Genomic DNA, 15,138 nt, shown 5'->3' on the forward strand with positions numbered 1-15,138 from the left:
TATTTCAATGGCATCCTGTAATCTAATTATGCCATTGAAATGAGAAATGCTTTCTCTGGTACCTGCTATGAATTTATCAGGGTTCCCAGGGTCTGGTCCATGGTGTTGCAGGATTTGTTCGGGTGGCTGTTCATCTTTTCCCCTTTTTTGGGTGCTCCCTCCAGCCAGGGCTGCATCAATTGTCAGCTTTTCTCTCATTAAATCATCACGTACTTGGATTCCCAACTGGTTTCCCTGAACTTGTGGTAGCAAATAAACCTCAGTGGTCTGATACACCCTATATAACATAGACAGAGACAGCACATGTTGGAGTGGGGACAGGGATGATTCTCCCCCACTTGTTTTAGTGAAGTTTTCACAACATTCTCCATTTTCTGTTTTCCTTTGCAGCTGAACCAATTTCTGCTGCAGAGTCAGATATCCTCACAATGGGCTGTGCCTTTAGCTGTGCAAATTCCATCTGTGCAAGCAGGCAGAGCTTGGGCTGAGGGGCAGAGGGAATCAGTCCAATTCCTCTTGCAGGCAGGAAGCCCCTGGGCCATTGTGCAGGCTTTGGGCCATCAGTGTTAATTTGCATTTCTAAAGCTCCTCTCCTGGCTGCCTGGAACAAAGCTTCTCTTCCAGGGCAGACATGGGATGACTCACATGTGCCAGCCTCACAATGTGTTTGTGTTTTGTTTTGGTTTATTTTATTTTACAGTACTCTAATAAGTGTTTATGAGATAAAGGGTCACCTTTAAACCTCTTCTAGTTTTTCAGAAACAGCCTAAAAGTGAACATGCAAAAACCCATACAGAATTTTTGCTATAACTATGAGCCAAGCACAAACATTCCCAAAAAATTTTCAAGGCAATCGAATTTTTCCTACTTCTCTCTCGGCCTAAAAATTGATTCTCCCTACCTTGGCCCAAACTGAACTGACAATATAAAATCAAGATTATTACAAAAAAAAAATTCTAATGGTGTAATCCTTTCACTGAAACTTTGGGAAAATCAAAAACTCTCCCGCAATGTCTTTAGTGCTAGAGAGTCAAGGCACAACCTGATTCTGGCCAGGATGTGCAACAGAAATCATTAAATCCACACTTAGGCTGGGTGTGCAGAGAAAATCATTCCATGACACATGAGTTTGACTAGATTTTTCCTAAATTCATACACTCTGACCCCATAGAAATCCATTGGTTTAATGTTCATTGGTTTGAAGGTGTGGAGTTGTTAGGATTTGGTTTCCTGTTGCAGCCGGATTTCTGTGCCTGTGATGGGAATTAGGTGGGCACTCCTGGATTTCCTGCTCAGCCTTTTCCAGACCAGGTGTCTCCAGCTGTGCCTGGGGCAGTGTCTGGGGCAGGTGTTGGTTGATGTTTGCTGCTGGGTGTTGATGTTTTGTTGATGGTCGTTATCTTGGGGGGAATCTTTTGGGCTATTCCCAGTCTGTTGAGATGTTAATTTCATCTCTGCTGAGTGGTGGAAAAGAAACATTAAAATTCCTTTAAAAGAAAGATTAAAATTCCTTTCCCCAAGGCAAAGGCAAACCAAGTCCCTTTAGAGAAATAGGATTTGAAGCCATTTTCAAGTTGGTCTATTTTGCCAGCAGCTAATCCCAGGCAGGGCAGAGTGTGAGTGTAATTGAGAGGCAGAGTGGAATTGTCCCAGTGCCTTCCCCAGCAGCTGTGGCGAGGGCAGGCACAGAAAGGCCTGAAGCTGCAAGAGTGAGAGCAAGGATTGTCCCGCAGTGGCTGGAGATGGCAAAGGAGGGTGGCCAGGCCGAGGATTTGAGCAGAGGATCTGTGGGCAGGCGCAGGGGCTTCCCCCGCTGGGGAGCCCTGGCTGCTGCTGCGTTGCCTTCAGTGCAGGCTCAGGGGTGGCCTGTTTAATATTCCCTTCCAATTCAGATTTCTGAGTCTGGAAGAGCCATGGCTGGGGCATCAATCATTTTATTTTTTTCGTTTTGTTAAGTTTTGTTCTCTTTCTTATATCTACACCATAACATTGAGACTATCTGGGGCTAAAGAAGTCACACAATGTTCTGCCTAGAAAAGAGAATCCTCAGTCCAGCTCCTGCAATTCCCTGTTAATTGTAGGAATTGTTCCAGCTCCATTTTAGTCCAGGGTCACATTATTTCTGAGATTCCCTGAACCCTCTCAGGGTCAATACAAGACAAAACTTCCATCAACATAGGTCCAAAATATTTAACCATTTTCTCTACCATTTGCCATTTCTTTTTTTTCAGATACTCAATGCTGCTTTTTAGCCTGAAAATGAAGCCATTTCACAGAGGCTTCCTCTACCTCTTCTCCTTGTCCTCCTGACTGGATCAAGTCATCCACATCCTGCATTAAGCCAGTCCCTGGGGGTGAGGTCAATTCCTTTGATATTTCCTGCAAGGCTTGCCCCAATCAGGCCGGTGCTTCCGTGCATCCCTGCAGAAGGACCGTCCATGTCTTGAGCATTTTCCCTTCTAGCTCTTGTTGCCAGCCCAAGGCAGAATTGTGTTTGCATCCTCTGGAAGTGGGCAGATCCCCAGAAAGCATCTTTTGCATCAAGTTGTGAATGGCAGCAGTGTGAGGAGGGCACCTGGTTGAGGCTGGTGTAAGGATCTGAGAGTGTGGGGTGCCTCAGTTTCATCATCTCATTTCTTCTTCTTGGGTCCTGCAGCATTCTGTGGATTCCATTGGATTTCTTGTTTGGCAGGATAGGAGCATTCTAGGGAGCCATCCCTGGCTGCCCAAGCCGTGCCTTGAGCAGGACTCCCAGACAGGCTGTGAGCCCTTCCTTCCCTCCCTTGGAACAGGGGATTGCTTTTCGACACCTCTTGTCCTGGTTGCTTCAGGGAAATGTGGAGAGGCTCCATATCTAATTTTGCCAATTTCCCTGGGGCTGCCCACACTTGTGGGTTCACTTCGGCCATGGCTCTGCCAGATATTTGATCTTGATCCTTGCAGGTCTAATCGCCATTTGTGAGCTGTTCCTTCCTCGTGCTGGCTGTGCTGAGGCTCCCCTCCCCAGCCCGTATCCCAGAGCCGGTCCCTGTCCTGCCGCAGTGTCCAAAGGCGGCCCCCCCGGCGGGCAGGGCCGGCAGCTCCACGGGGCCGGGCAGCGGCCGGGGCGTCCCGCAGCCTCCTGGGGGCCGGGGGCCACTGCCGGCCCTGCCCGGGGGGTGCTGGGCTCAGGCAGCGCCCGGCGCTGAGCCCCGGCTGCCCCACAGCCCCGGCCCGGCCCCACAGCTCCCCACAGGCCCCCAGCCCGTGCTCCTGGTGCCGCAGCTCTGCGCCCGCTCCTGCCGCTCCCAGCTCAGAGAAACCCCCTGAAATCCTCACCTCCTTGTTTTCCTGTCCTCCAAAACTGGGATACAAAGGATCTGAGTCAGCTGGCAAATTCTGAGGATAAGACCCGTCTGAAAAACATCCCAGTCCTCAGTATTTTTTTCTTCCTCCTCTTTTCCATCATCCTTTTTCTTACCCCATAGATTCCTCCTGCTGCTTCTTGCCTTAAGCACATTCCTGCACACTCCCCTTCAGCCAATCCCTTCCCAGCACACCAACACCATCCATCCCCTGTTGTCTAAATCCCTTCTGGACTTCCCTTCTTGCCCCCCTGGGTGTCCATGTCCTTAATTCCCTCTGGGAGAATGTGCAAACGACCTCCACATGCTCCCAAGGGACCCTTGAGAGATATTTTGGGGTCATCATCCCTTTGTCCAGGATGCCCTTCTAACATTCCATTTTCTTCCCTCAGTGGTCTTACCTGGATCCCACCTGTGCCTCCCCGGGCCTTGGCGCCCTCCTTGAGGGGAATTTGGGGAGGTGGGAGGGGGGAGCGCCAAGGCCGGGCCCCCCCGCGCTGTGGTGGCGGGAGCGGCTGCAGTGGGGAGCGAGTGCGGGCGGAAGCGGCCGAGAGCCCAGCGCTGCCCCAGGCCGAGCTGGCCCAGCTGCATCCGTGCCCCTGCGGTGGGATGCTGTGGGACTGGGGGGGAAGAGGGAGGCGGCAGTGGGTGCTGGGTCTGGGGACAGGAGGAGAAGGGAAGGAGGAGCAGGGTTGAGGAACAAAACGGGCATAGGATGCACATGGGATGAGAAGGTGGACTTGTGAGGGAGAAGGAGAAGTAGGAGGAAGTGGAGTGTGAGGAAGAGTAGGGACACGGAGGAGGAAGAGCAGGAAGAGGAAGCAGCACAAGGTTCCTCCCTCCCTGTATGTGCAGTCCCAGGAGTGTTGCCCTGCCCACAGTCAGCAGGTGACTGGAGAGGGTGATCCATGATTTTCGCTGGGCTGAATCTTGGTGTTTCTGAGATTTATTGGGCTAAATGTTGCTGGTTTGCTTTTTTGCAGGGGCTGAATCTTTGTATTCTGGAGTGGGTTTTGCCTGAATTTGATGTTTGGGTAGTTCTTGATCTTCGTTTTGATGTTTGGAGGATGTTTGGGCTGAATCTTGGTGTTTTGGTTTGTTACAGACACAAGATGCCCAGTGACTTTCTGAGATGACCTTGGGCATGGAGGAACCCCCAGTCCAAGGCGGTCTCTTCTCTTTTTTTCCTCCTAACCAGGAATTTTCTTTCCCAAACTGTGTTGAGATGGAGGCGGAGGAGGAAAAGCCCTGGAGATGCCACACAAGGAAGGGCTGCAAACCCAGCCCAGGGAGCTGCGAGGAGGAAAGATCCCCCCAGTGCCAGGAACACAGCCAGAGATCCAGCCGGAGCTCAGAGCTGGGGGAGAAGCCCCACAAGTGCTTGGAATGTGGGAAGGGCTTCAGGTGGAGCTCTGAGCTGATCCGGCACCAGGTGACCCACACTGGTGAAAAGCCCTATGGGTGTGGGGAATGTGGGAAGAGCTTCAGCCAGAGCTTCAGCCTGCGGAATCACCAGATGATCCACACTGGGGAACGGCCCTATGAGTGTGGGAAATGTGGGAAGAGCTTCAGAGATGTCTCTGAACTGATGAGACACCAGGTGATCCACACTGGGGAACGGCCCTACACCTGCTTGGAATGTGGGAAGAGCTTTGGGTGGAGCTCAAATCTGAGGGCACACCAGCTCATCCACACTGGGGAGAGGCCCTACGAGTGTCCCCAGTGTGGGAAGAGGTTTCAGACCAGCTCCGATGTCCTCGTACATGAGCGGATTCACACAGACGAGAGGCCCTTCCGCTGCCCCGACTGCGGGAAGGGCTTCAACCGCAACGGCAACCTCACCGTCCACCGGCGCATCCACACTGGGGAGAGGCCCTACGAGTGTCCCCAGTGTGGGAAGAGCTTCTCACAGAGCTCTCACTTGACCCAACACCAACGTAGGCACCAGTAAGGGAAGCCCTGCGAGTGCCCCGAGTGCAGGAAGAGCTTTGTGCGCTGCTCCAGCTCCATCCCCCATGGGAGGATGGGCGTTGGATGATCCCCAGTGACCCCCGTTGGGCAGAGCCCTGGTGATCTGTGGTCCTGGTGATCTGTGTTGGGAAGACACCTGGCTGGGAGGCTCCACATCTTCCTGGCTCCCTGTGGGCACCTGGATGAAAGCAGGAGAATGAAGTCCATCAGGACACAGACCAACAATGGGAATTCCTTGAGGAGAGTGGATTTTTTGACTTTCAATCCTAGAGAAACTTTTGTCGCTGCCTCAGGAGCTGTGTGGGCAGAGAAAAGGGTGTGACACTGGGCTTGGGGGCCCTGAAGGAAGACACACACTCTAGGAGAGGGGATATCCAAACCTAGGGACCCCGTCTCACATTCTTGTTCAGGTAGAAGCCAAGCCCCAGTGCCAGAAAGACTAAACCCAACATGGAGCCCCCAATCCCCATCAGCATCTTGCTGCAGGTGGCCCCTGGCAGCTGGAGCTGAGCCCGCATTGCCGGGGGCGGTTTCCAGCAGCACCAGGAGCTGCTGGCTCCAGTCCCCGCTGGGGAGCACGGCAGTGGCCAGCACGTGGCCCGAGAGCTGCTGCTGGCCCTGGGAGCAGCTCAGCTGGATGTGGGCAGGGGAGAAATCCATCAGGGAGCAGAGCAGACGGCCGGGGCCGGGCTGGGAGCTGGAGGGCACCAGCGAGATGGACACGCTGGGATGGGCACTGGGAGAGATGGGAGACGAGTTGTGTGGCATTGAGAGGGGCTGGGAATGGACTGGCAGGGACTGGGATGGCACTGAAAGAGATGAGAGTGGATACTGGGACACTGGATGAGGGCATAGAGGTCTGGGAGTGAAGTGAGAATGAATTAGGAATAGACTGGGAATGGCTAAAAAGGAGTGGGCGGGACTGTGTTGGCACTGGGCGGGACTGTGGTGTCACTGGGAGGGACTGTGGTGGCACTGGGCGGGACTGTGGTGGCACTGGGCGGGACTGTGGTGGCACTGGGAGGGACTGTGGTGGCACTGGGCGGGACTGTGGTGGCACTGGGAGGGACTGGGAATGAAGTGCGCGGCACTGGGCGGCCGAGTCCAGCGCGGGGCTCTCGGCTCTGTGGATCTGCCCGGCAACTGATGAGTCATCAGAGAGACGCGCTCTGATTGGCTGAGGGGCGAGAGATGCACGGAGGGGCGAGATGGACAGGCGGGGTCACTGGGAGTGACTGGGATGGACTGGGAGAGGCTGGGATGGACTGGGAGAGGCTGGGATGGACTGGGAGAGCCACGGGAGCCATTGGGAGGGACAAGGGGCCCCGGGGATGGGCACAAGGAAGGCTGAGGGCTCTGGGGTGATTCCCAGGGAGGTTTGCAGGGACACGGCCGGGCCCCTCTCTGTGCCCCGCGAGCTGCGGCCCGGACAGAAAAGTTCAGGAGCAGGAGGAGGTGTTTCTCAAGATTGATTTTAATCCTCATTCTCCTGGTCTGATTTGCTCAGTCCTAAATTCAGTGCATTTCCCCATGTCGGGCTGTTGTGCCCCTGATGGTGATCCCTGAGTGACCTCTCCCTGCCCTTGTCCCGACCCACGAGGATTTGGATTTGTTTCAGTTCAGTGGAATTCGTGGTGATCTGGGGGGAGCTGGAGCAAAGCAGCTGGAAAGCACAGTGGGCGTGTGTCCTGGGTTGATTATGATGTTAAATTGTATCCCCATTCGTCCACCTAACCCAGACACAGGTTCTGTATTCTTAAAATTCCATCTGAGAGTAAAAGTGAGTGGAAAAGAAGCACCAAGTCTGTTATCAGACTGCACTTGCTCCCCCCGCATCGGGAGTTTTGACTACAGCACAGACAGACAACAAGACACAGATCGCCTTGGCTTTCCAGCTAGCCGGAGCAGAGAGGTCTTCCTGGACTGTTTTCTTTCCCTTTTTCTGAAACGAATCGAACCTGCTCTGGACTGGGGACTCGGGGGAGCACCGGGAGCACCCCTGGACTACCGGGAGCCCAGCCTGGGCAGCGGCATTTTCCAGCGCCAGAGGGACTGATAACAGAGCCAACACCCCCAGGAAAGAGACCCTCTGAAGTTCCTCATCTCTGCTGAAGGGCGAGAGGTTTTGTAATTTGATATCATTCATTTTTGTGCTGGGTAGTGCTGTGCCTGGGAAATAAACAGGTTTTTTCCACTCCTCTTAGAGAAATCTCTTCCCGAACTGGATGGGGGTGGGAGAAAGGGGCCACGTGGGTTTGCTTCCCGGGGGGAACCCACTGGAGGTTTTCTCCCAAATTTACCCTAAACCAGGACAATCATCCAAATTACACAAAAACATCACAAAATTTCAGAAACATCCCTCAAAATTCCAGAAAAATCCCAAAAAATGGCAGAAAACACCCACAAAATTTCCTAAATCTTCTCAAAACTCTACCAAATTCCAGAAGCATCCCACATAATCTCCAAAAATTTCCGCACAATCTAAGAAAAACCCATCAAAACTCTTCAAGACTCCTCAAAATCCCACAAAATTCCAGAAAAACCTCACAAAATTCCAGAAAAAAATCCACAAAATTCCCTAAATCTTCTCATAAGCTTACCAAATTCCAGAAATATCCCACAAAAATCTCCAAAAATTTCCGCACAAAGAAAAATCCCACACAATTCTTCAAGGCTCCTCAAAATCCCACAAAATTCCAGAAACACCCCACAAACTTGCAAAAAAACCCGCACAAATTTCCTAAAATCTTCTCATAAGCCCACCAAATTCTAGAAACATCCCAGAAAAATCTCCACAAATTTCCACACAATCTAAGGAAAATCCCACCCAATTCTTCAAGGCTCCTCAAAATCCCACAAAATTCCAGAAAATTACCACAACATTCCAAAAAATTCCCACCAAATTCCAAAAATCTTCTCATAACCCTACCAAATTCCAGAAACATCCCACAAAATCTCCACTAATTTCCACGCAATCTAAGAAAAATGTACTCAAAATTCTTCAAGTCTCCTCAGAATCCCACAAAATTTCAGACAATTCCACAACATTCCAAAGAAATCCCACCAATCTCCAGAAACTTCCCACAAAATTCCAGAAAAAAATCCACAAAATTCCCAAAATCTTCTCATAACCCTACCAAATTCCAGAAATATCCCACAAAATCGCCTCAAATTTCCACACAATCTAAGAAAAATCCCACACAATTCTTCAAGGCTCCTCAAAATCCCACAAAATTCCAGAAAATTACCACAACATTCCAAAACAATCCCACCAAATTCCAGAAACACCTCACAAACTTACAAAAAAACACCCCACGAAGTCCCCAAAATCTTCTCATAAGCCCACCAAATTCCAGATACATCCCACACAATCTTTACAAATTTCCACTAAACCTAAGAAAGATCCCTCAAAGTTCTTCAAGTCTCCTCAATATGCCAGAAAATTCCACAGAAACTCCACAACATTCCAAAAAAATCCTAAAAATTCCAGAAACATCCCACAAATTCCTTCAAGTCTCCTCAGAATCCCACAAAATTCCAGACAATTCCAACATTCCAAGGAAATCCCACCAAATTCCGGAAACATCCCACAAAATTCCAGAAAAAAAGAGCAAAATTACCCAGATCTTCTCATAAGCCTACCAAACTCCAGAAATATCCCACAAAATCTCCACAAGTTTCCACACCTTCTAACAAAAATCCCACACAATTCTTCAAGGCTCCTCAAAATCCCACAAAATCCAAGAAAACTGCCACAACATTCAAAAAAAATCCAACAAAATTCCCTAAATCTTCTGAAAACCCCACCAAATTCCAGAAAATCACCACAAAATTCCACAAAATCTAAGAAAAATCCCACACAATTCTTCAAGGCTCCTCAAAATCCCACAAAATCCAAGAAAACTGCCACAACATTCCAAAAAAAATCCCACCAAATTCCAAAAATCTTCTCATAACCCTACCAATTTCTAGAAACATCCCACAAAATCTCCACTAATTTCCACACAATCTAAGAAAAATCCCACAAAATTCTTCAAGTCTCCTTAGAATCCCACAAAATTCCAGAAACGTTCCACAATATTCCAGAAAAAACCCACAAAATTCCCTAAATCTTCTCAAAACCCTACCAAATTCCAGAAATATCCCACTTAATCTTCACAAATTTCCACAAAGCCTAAGAAAAATCCCACAAAATTCTTCAGGGCTTCTCCATATCCTACAAAATTCCTCAAAAACCCCACAACATTTAAAAAAAATCCTAACAATAATAGAAACAACCCACAAAATCTCTCAGCTCTCCTCAAAATCCCACAAAATTCCAGACAATTCCACAACAGTCCAAAAAAATCCCACCAAATTCCAGAAACACCTCAAAAATTCCTGAATAATCCACAAAATTCCCAAAATCTTCTCATAAGCCCACCAAATTCCAGAAATATCCCACGAAAATCTCCAAAAATTTCCACACAATCTAAGAAAAATCCCACACAATTCTTCAAGGCTCCTCAAAATCCCACAAAATTCAAGAAAATTACCACAACTTTACAAGAAAATTCCAGAAAATTCCCTTAAACTTCTGAAAACCCTACCAAATTCCAGAAACACCCTAAAAAATCTCCACTAATTTCCACGCAATCTAAGAAAAAGGCCCTCAAAATTCTTCAACTCTCCTCAGAATCCCACAAAATTCCAGACAATTCCAAAACATTCCAAAGAAATCCCAAATTCCAGAAACATCTCACAAAAGTCCAGAAAAAATGAGAAAAATTACCCAGATCTTCTCATAAGCCCACCAAATTCCAGAAACATCCCACAAAATCGCCTCAAATTTCCACACAATCTAAGAAAAATCCCACACAATTCTTCAAGGCTCCTCAAAATCCCACAAAATCCAAGAAAACTGCCACAACATTCGAAAAAAATCCAACAAAATTCCCTAAATCTTCTGAAACCCCCACAAAATTCCAGAAAATCACCACAAAAATCTCCACTTATTTCCGCACAATCTAAGGAAAATCCCACACAATTCTTCAGGTCTCCTCAAAATCCCACAAAATTCCAGAAAATTACCACAACATTCCAAAAAAATCCCACCAAATTCCAAAAATCTTCTCATAACCCTACCAAATTCCAGAAACATCCCACAAAATCTCCACTAATTTCCACACAATCTAAGAAAAATGTACTCAAAATTCTTCAAGTCTCCTCAGAATCCCACAAAATTCCAGACAATTCCAAAACATTCCAAAGAAATCCCACCAAATTCCAGAAACACCTCAAAAAATTCGTGAAAAAATCCACAAAATTCCCTAAATCTTCTCAGAAGCCTACCAAATTCCAGAAACATCCCACAAAATCTCCACAAATTTCCACACAATCTAAGAAAAACCCCTAAAAATTCTTCAAGTCTCCTCAAAATCCCACAAAATTCAAGAAAATTAACACAACTTTACAAAAAAATTCCAGAAAATTCCCTTAAACTTCTGAAAACCCCACCAAATTCCAGAAACACCCTACAAAATCTCCAGTAATTTCCACGCAATCTAAGAAAAAGGCCCTCAAAATTCTTCAAGTCTCCTCAGAATCCCACAAAATTCCAGACAATTCCAAAACATTCCAAAGAAATCCCACCAAATTCCAGAAACATCCCACAAAATTCCAGAAAAAAATCCACAAAACTCCCCAAATCTTCTCATAAGCCCACCAAATTTAGAAATATCCCACAAAAATCTCCACAAATTTCGGCACAAAGAAAAATACCACACAATTCTTCAAGGCTCCTCAAAATCCTACAAAATTCCAGAAACACCCCATCAAACTTGCAAAAAAACCCGCACGAATTTCCCAAAATCTTCACATAAGCCCACCAAATTCCAGAAACACCCCACAAAATCTCCACAAATTTCCACGCAATCTAAGAAAAATCCCACACAATTCTTCAAGTCTCCTCAGAATCCCACAAAATTCCAGACAATTCCACAACATTCCAAAGAAATCCCACCAAATTCCAGAAACATCCCACAAAATTCCAGAAAATCTCCACAAAACCCCCAATATCTTCTCATAAGCCCACCACATTCCAGAAATATCCCACAAAATCGCCTCAAATTTCCACACAATCTAAGAAAAATCCCACACAATTCTTCAAGGCTCCTCAAAATCCCACAAAATCCAAGAAAACTGCCACAACATTCCAAAAAAATACAACAAAATTCCCTAAATTTTCTGAAAACCGCACAAAATTCCAGAAAATCACCACAAAATTCTCCACTAATTTCCGCACAATCTAAGGAAATCCCACACAATTCTTCAAGGCTCCTCAAAATCCCACAAAATTCCAGAAAATTACCACAACTTTACAAGAAAATTTCAGAAAATTCCCTTAATCTTCTGAAAACCCTACCAAATTCCAGAAACACCCTACAAAATCTCCACTAATTTCCACACAATCTAAGAAAAAGGCCCTAAAAATTCTTCAAGTCTCCTCAGAATCCCACAGAATTCCAGACAATTCCACATCATTCCAAAGAAATCCCACCAAATTCCAGAAACACCTCAAAAATTCCAGAAAAAAATCCACAAAATTCCCAAAATCTTCTCATAAGCCTACCAAATTCCAGAAATATCCCACAAAAATCTCCACAAGTTTCCACGCAATCTAAGAAAAACCCCTCAAAATTCTTCAAGTCTCCTCAGAATCCCACAAAATTTCAGAAACATTCCACAAAATACCAGAAAAAAACCCACAAAATTCCCAAAATCTTCTCATAAGCTTACAAAACTCCAGAAATAGCCCACAAAAATCTCCACAAGTTTCCACGCAATCTAAGAAAAACCCCTCAAAATTCTTCAAGTCTCCTCAAAATCCCACAAAATTCCAGAAACATTCCACAAAATTCCAGAAAAAACCCACAAAATTCCCTAAATCTTCTCAAAACCCTACCAAATTCCAGAAATATCCCACATAATCTTCACAAATTTCCACAAAGCCTAAGAAAAATCCCACAAAATTCTTCAAGGCTCCTCAATATCCTACAAAATTACTCAAAAACCCCACAACATTCAAAAAAAATCCTAACAATTCTCGAAACAACCCACAAAATCTCTCAGGTCTCCTCAAAATCCCACAAAATTCCAGAAAATTACCACAACATTCCAAAGAAATCCCACCAAATTCCAGAAACATCCCACAAAATTCCAGAAAAAAATCCACAAAACCCCCAATATCTTCTCATAAGCCCACCAAATTCCAGAAATATCCCACAAAAATCGCCTCAAATTTCCACACAATCTAAGGAAAATCCCACACAATTCTTCAAGGATCCTCAAAATCCCACAAAATCCAATAAAACTGCCACAACATTCTAAAAAAATCCAACAAAATTCCCTAAATCTTCTGAAAACCCCACAAAATTCCAGAAAATTACCACAACATTCCAAAAAAATCCCACCAAATTCCAAAAATCTTCTCATAACCCTACCAAATTCCAGAAACATCCCACAAAATCTCCACTAATTTCCACACAATCTAAGAAAAATGTACTCAAAGTTCTTCAAGTCTCCTCAGAATCCCACAAAATTTCAGACAATTCCACAACATTCCAAAGAAATCCCACCAAATTCCAGAAACACCTCAAAATTTCCAGAAAAAAATCCACAAAATTCCCAAAATCTTCTCATAAGCCTACCAAATTCCAGAAATATCCCACAAAAATCTCCACCAATTTCCACAAAATCGAAGAAAAATCCCACACAATTCATCAAGGCTCCTCAAAATCCCACAAAATTCCAGAAAATTACCACAACATTCCAAAAAAACCCCACGAAATTCCCAAAATCTTCTCATAAGCTTACAAAACTTCAGGAATATCCCACAAAAATCTCCACAAGTTTCCACACAATCTAAGAAAAATCCCTCAAAAGTCTTCAAGTCTCCTCAAAATCCCACAAAATTCCAGAAACATTCCACAAAATTCCAGAAAAAACCCACAAAATTCCCTAAATCTTCTCAAAACCCTACCAAATTCCAGAAATATCCCACATAATCTTCACAAACTTCCACAAAACCTAAGAAAAATCCCACTAAATTCTTCAGGTATCCTCAAAATCCCACAAAATTCCAGAAAATTACCACAACTTTACAAGAAAATTCCAGAAAATTCCCTTAAACTTCTGAAAACCCCACCAAATTCCAGAAACACCCTACAAAATCTCCACTAATTTCCACGCAATCTAAGAAAAAGGCCCTCAAAATTCTTCAACTCTCCTCAGAATCCCACAAAATTCCTCACCATTCCATAACATTCCAAAGAAATCCCACCGAAATCCAGAAATACCTCACAAAATTCCTGAAAAAAATCCACAAAATTCCCCAGATCTTCTTATAAGCCCAACAAATTCCAGAAATATCCCATAAAATCTCCACAAATTTCCACGCAGTCTAAGAAAAACCTTTCAGAATTCTTCAAGTCTCCTCAAAATCCCACAAAATTCCATAAACATTACACAAAATTCCTGAAAAAACCCCACAAAATTCCCAAAATCTTCTCATAAGCTTACCACATTCCAGAAATATCCCACAAAAATCTCCACAAATTTCCATGCAATCTAAGAAAAATCCCACACAATTCATCAAGGCTCCTCAAAATCCCACAAAATTCCATAAAACTTCAGAAAACCCTACCAAATTCTCGAATTATCCCCACAAAATCTCCACTAATTTCCATAAAATCTAAGAAAAATGTACTCAAAATTCTTCAAGTCTCTCCAAAATCACCCAAATTACAAAAAAACCCACAAAATTCCAGAAACATCCCTCAAAATTCCAGAAAAATCCCAAAAAATGGCAGAAAACACCCACAAAATTTCCTAAATCTTCTCAGAACCTTACAACATTCCAGAATCATCCCACATAATCTTTACAAATTTCCACAAAACCTTAGAACAATCCCTCAAAATTCTTCAAGTCCCCTCAATATCCCTCAATGATCCACAAAACCCCAAAACATTCCAAAAAAAGTCCCAAAAATTCTAGAAACATCCCACAAAATTCTAGAAAAAAAGCAAGAAATTCCTTAAATCTTCTCACAGGCTCACGAAATTTCAGATATATCCCACAAAATTCTCCACAAATTTCCACACAATCTAAGAAAAATGCCTAAAAAATTTTCATGAGTCTTCGAAATCTTTCAAAATTCAAAAAAAATCACACAAAATTCAAGAAACTTCCACAAAAATCTCTTCAATATCCCACAAAATTTTAAAAAAAATCACACAACATTAAAGAAAAAAATACCACAAAATTCCCTAAATCTTCTCAAAACTTTACTGAATTCCAGAAACATCCCACAAAATCTCCACAATTTCCACAAAATTCTACAAAAATCCCTCAAAATTTGAGAAAATTCCACAAAATTTAAGAGAAGTTTGACAACATTTGAAAAAAATACCACAAAATTACCTAAATTTTCTCCCTTCACCAAATTCCAGAAACATCTCACAAAATCTCCACTAATTTACAGAAAATATTAGAAATATCTCTCAAAATTCATCAAGTTTCCTCAATATATCACAAAATTCCAGAAAAATCCTACAAAATTGCAGCAAAAACCCAAAAAAATCCTTAAATCTTCTCATAACCCTACCAAATTTTTGAAACATCCCACAAAATCTCCACAAAGTTCCACAACATCTAAGAAAAATCCCGCGGAATTCTACATGCTTCCTCAATATCCCTCAAAATTCTACAATACCCCCTCCAAATTCTGGAAATATCCCACAAAATCTCCACAAATTTCCACACAATCTAAGAAAAATCCCACAA

At 44.7% G+C, this 15,138-nt stretch overlaps 2 protein-coding genes across 2 annotated transcripts in view; one reads left to right on the forward strand and one right to left on the reverse strand.

The window, feature by feature from the left end:
- Positions 1-15,138, reverse strand: part of LOC147646281 (uncharacterized) — a 274,673-nt gene that overhangs the window by 82,953 nt on the left and 176,582 nt on the right. The window lies entirely within an intron of this gene.
- Positions 1-15,138, forward strand: part of LOC147646283 (uncharacterized) — a 232,039-nt gene that overhangs the window by 58,056 nt on the left and 158,845 nt on the right. The window contains exons 2-3 of the mRNA XM_086873663.1: positions 4,711-5,281; positions 5,968-5,981. Coding sequence (XP_086729789.1) covers positions 4,711-5,281; positions 5,968-5,981 — 585 coding nt within the window. The remainder of the gene's footprint in view (positions 1-4,710; positions 5,282-5,967; positions 5,982-15,138) is intronic.

The sequence above is a fragment of the Cyanistes caeruleus genome, unplaced genomic scaffold (assembly GCF_971803275.1).
Source record: "Cyanistes caeruleus unplaced genomic scaffold, bCyaCae1.hap1.1 HAP1_SCAFFOLD_103, whole genome shotgun sequence".
NCBI lineage: Eukaryota > Metazoa > Chordata > Aves > Passeriformes > Paridae > Cyanistes > Cyanistes caeruleus.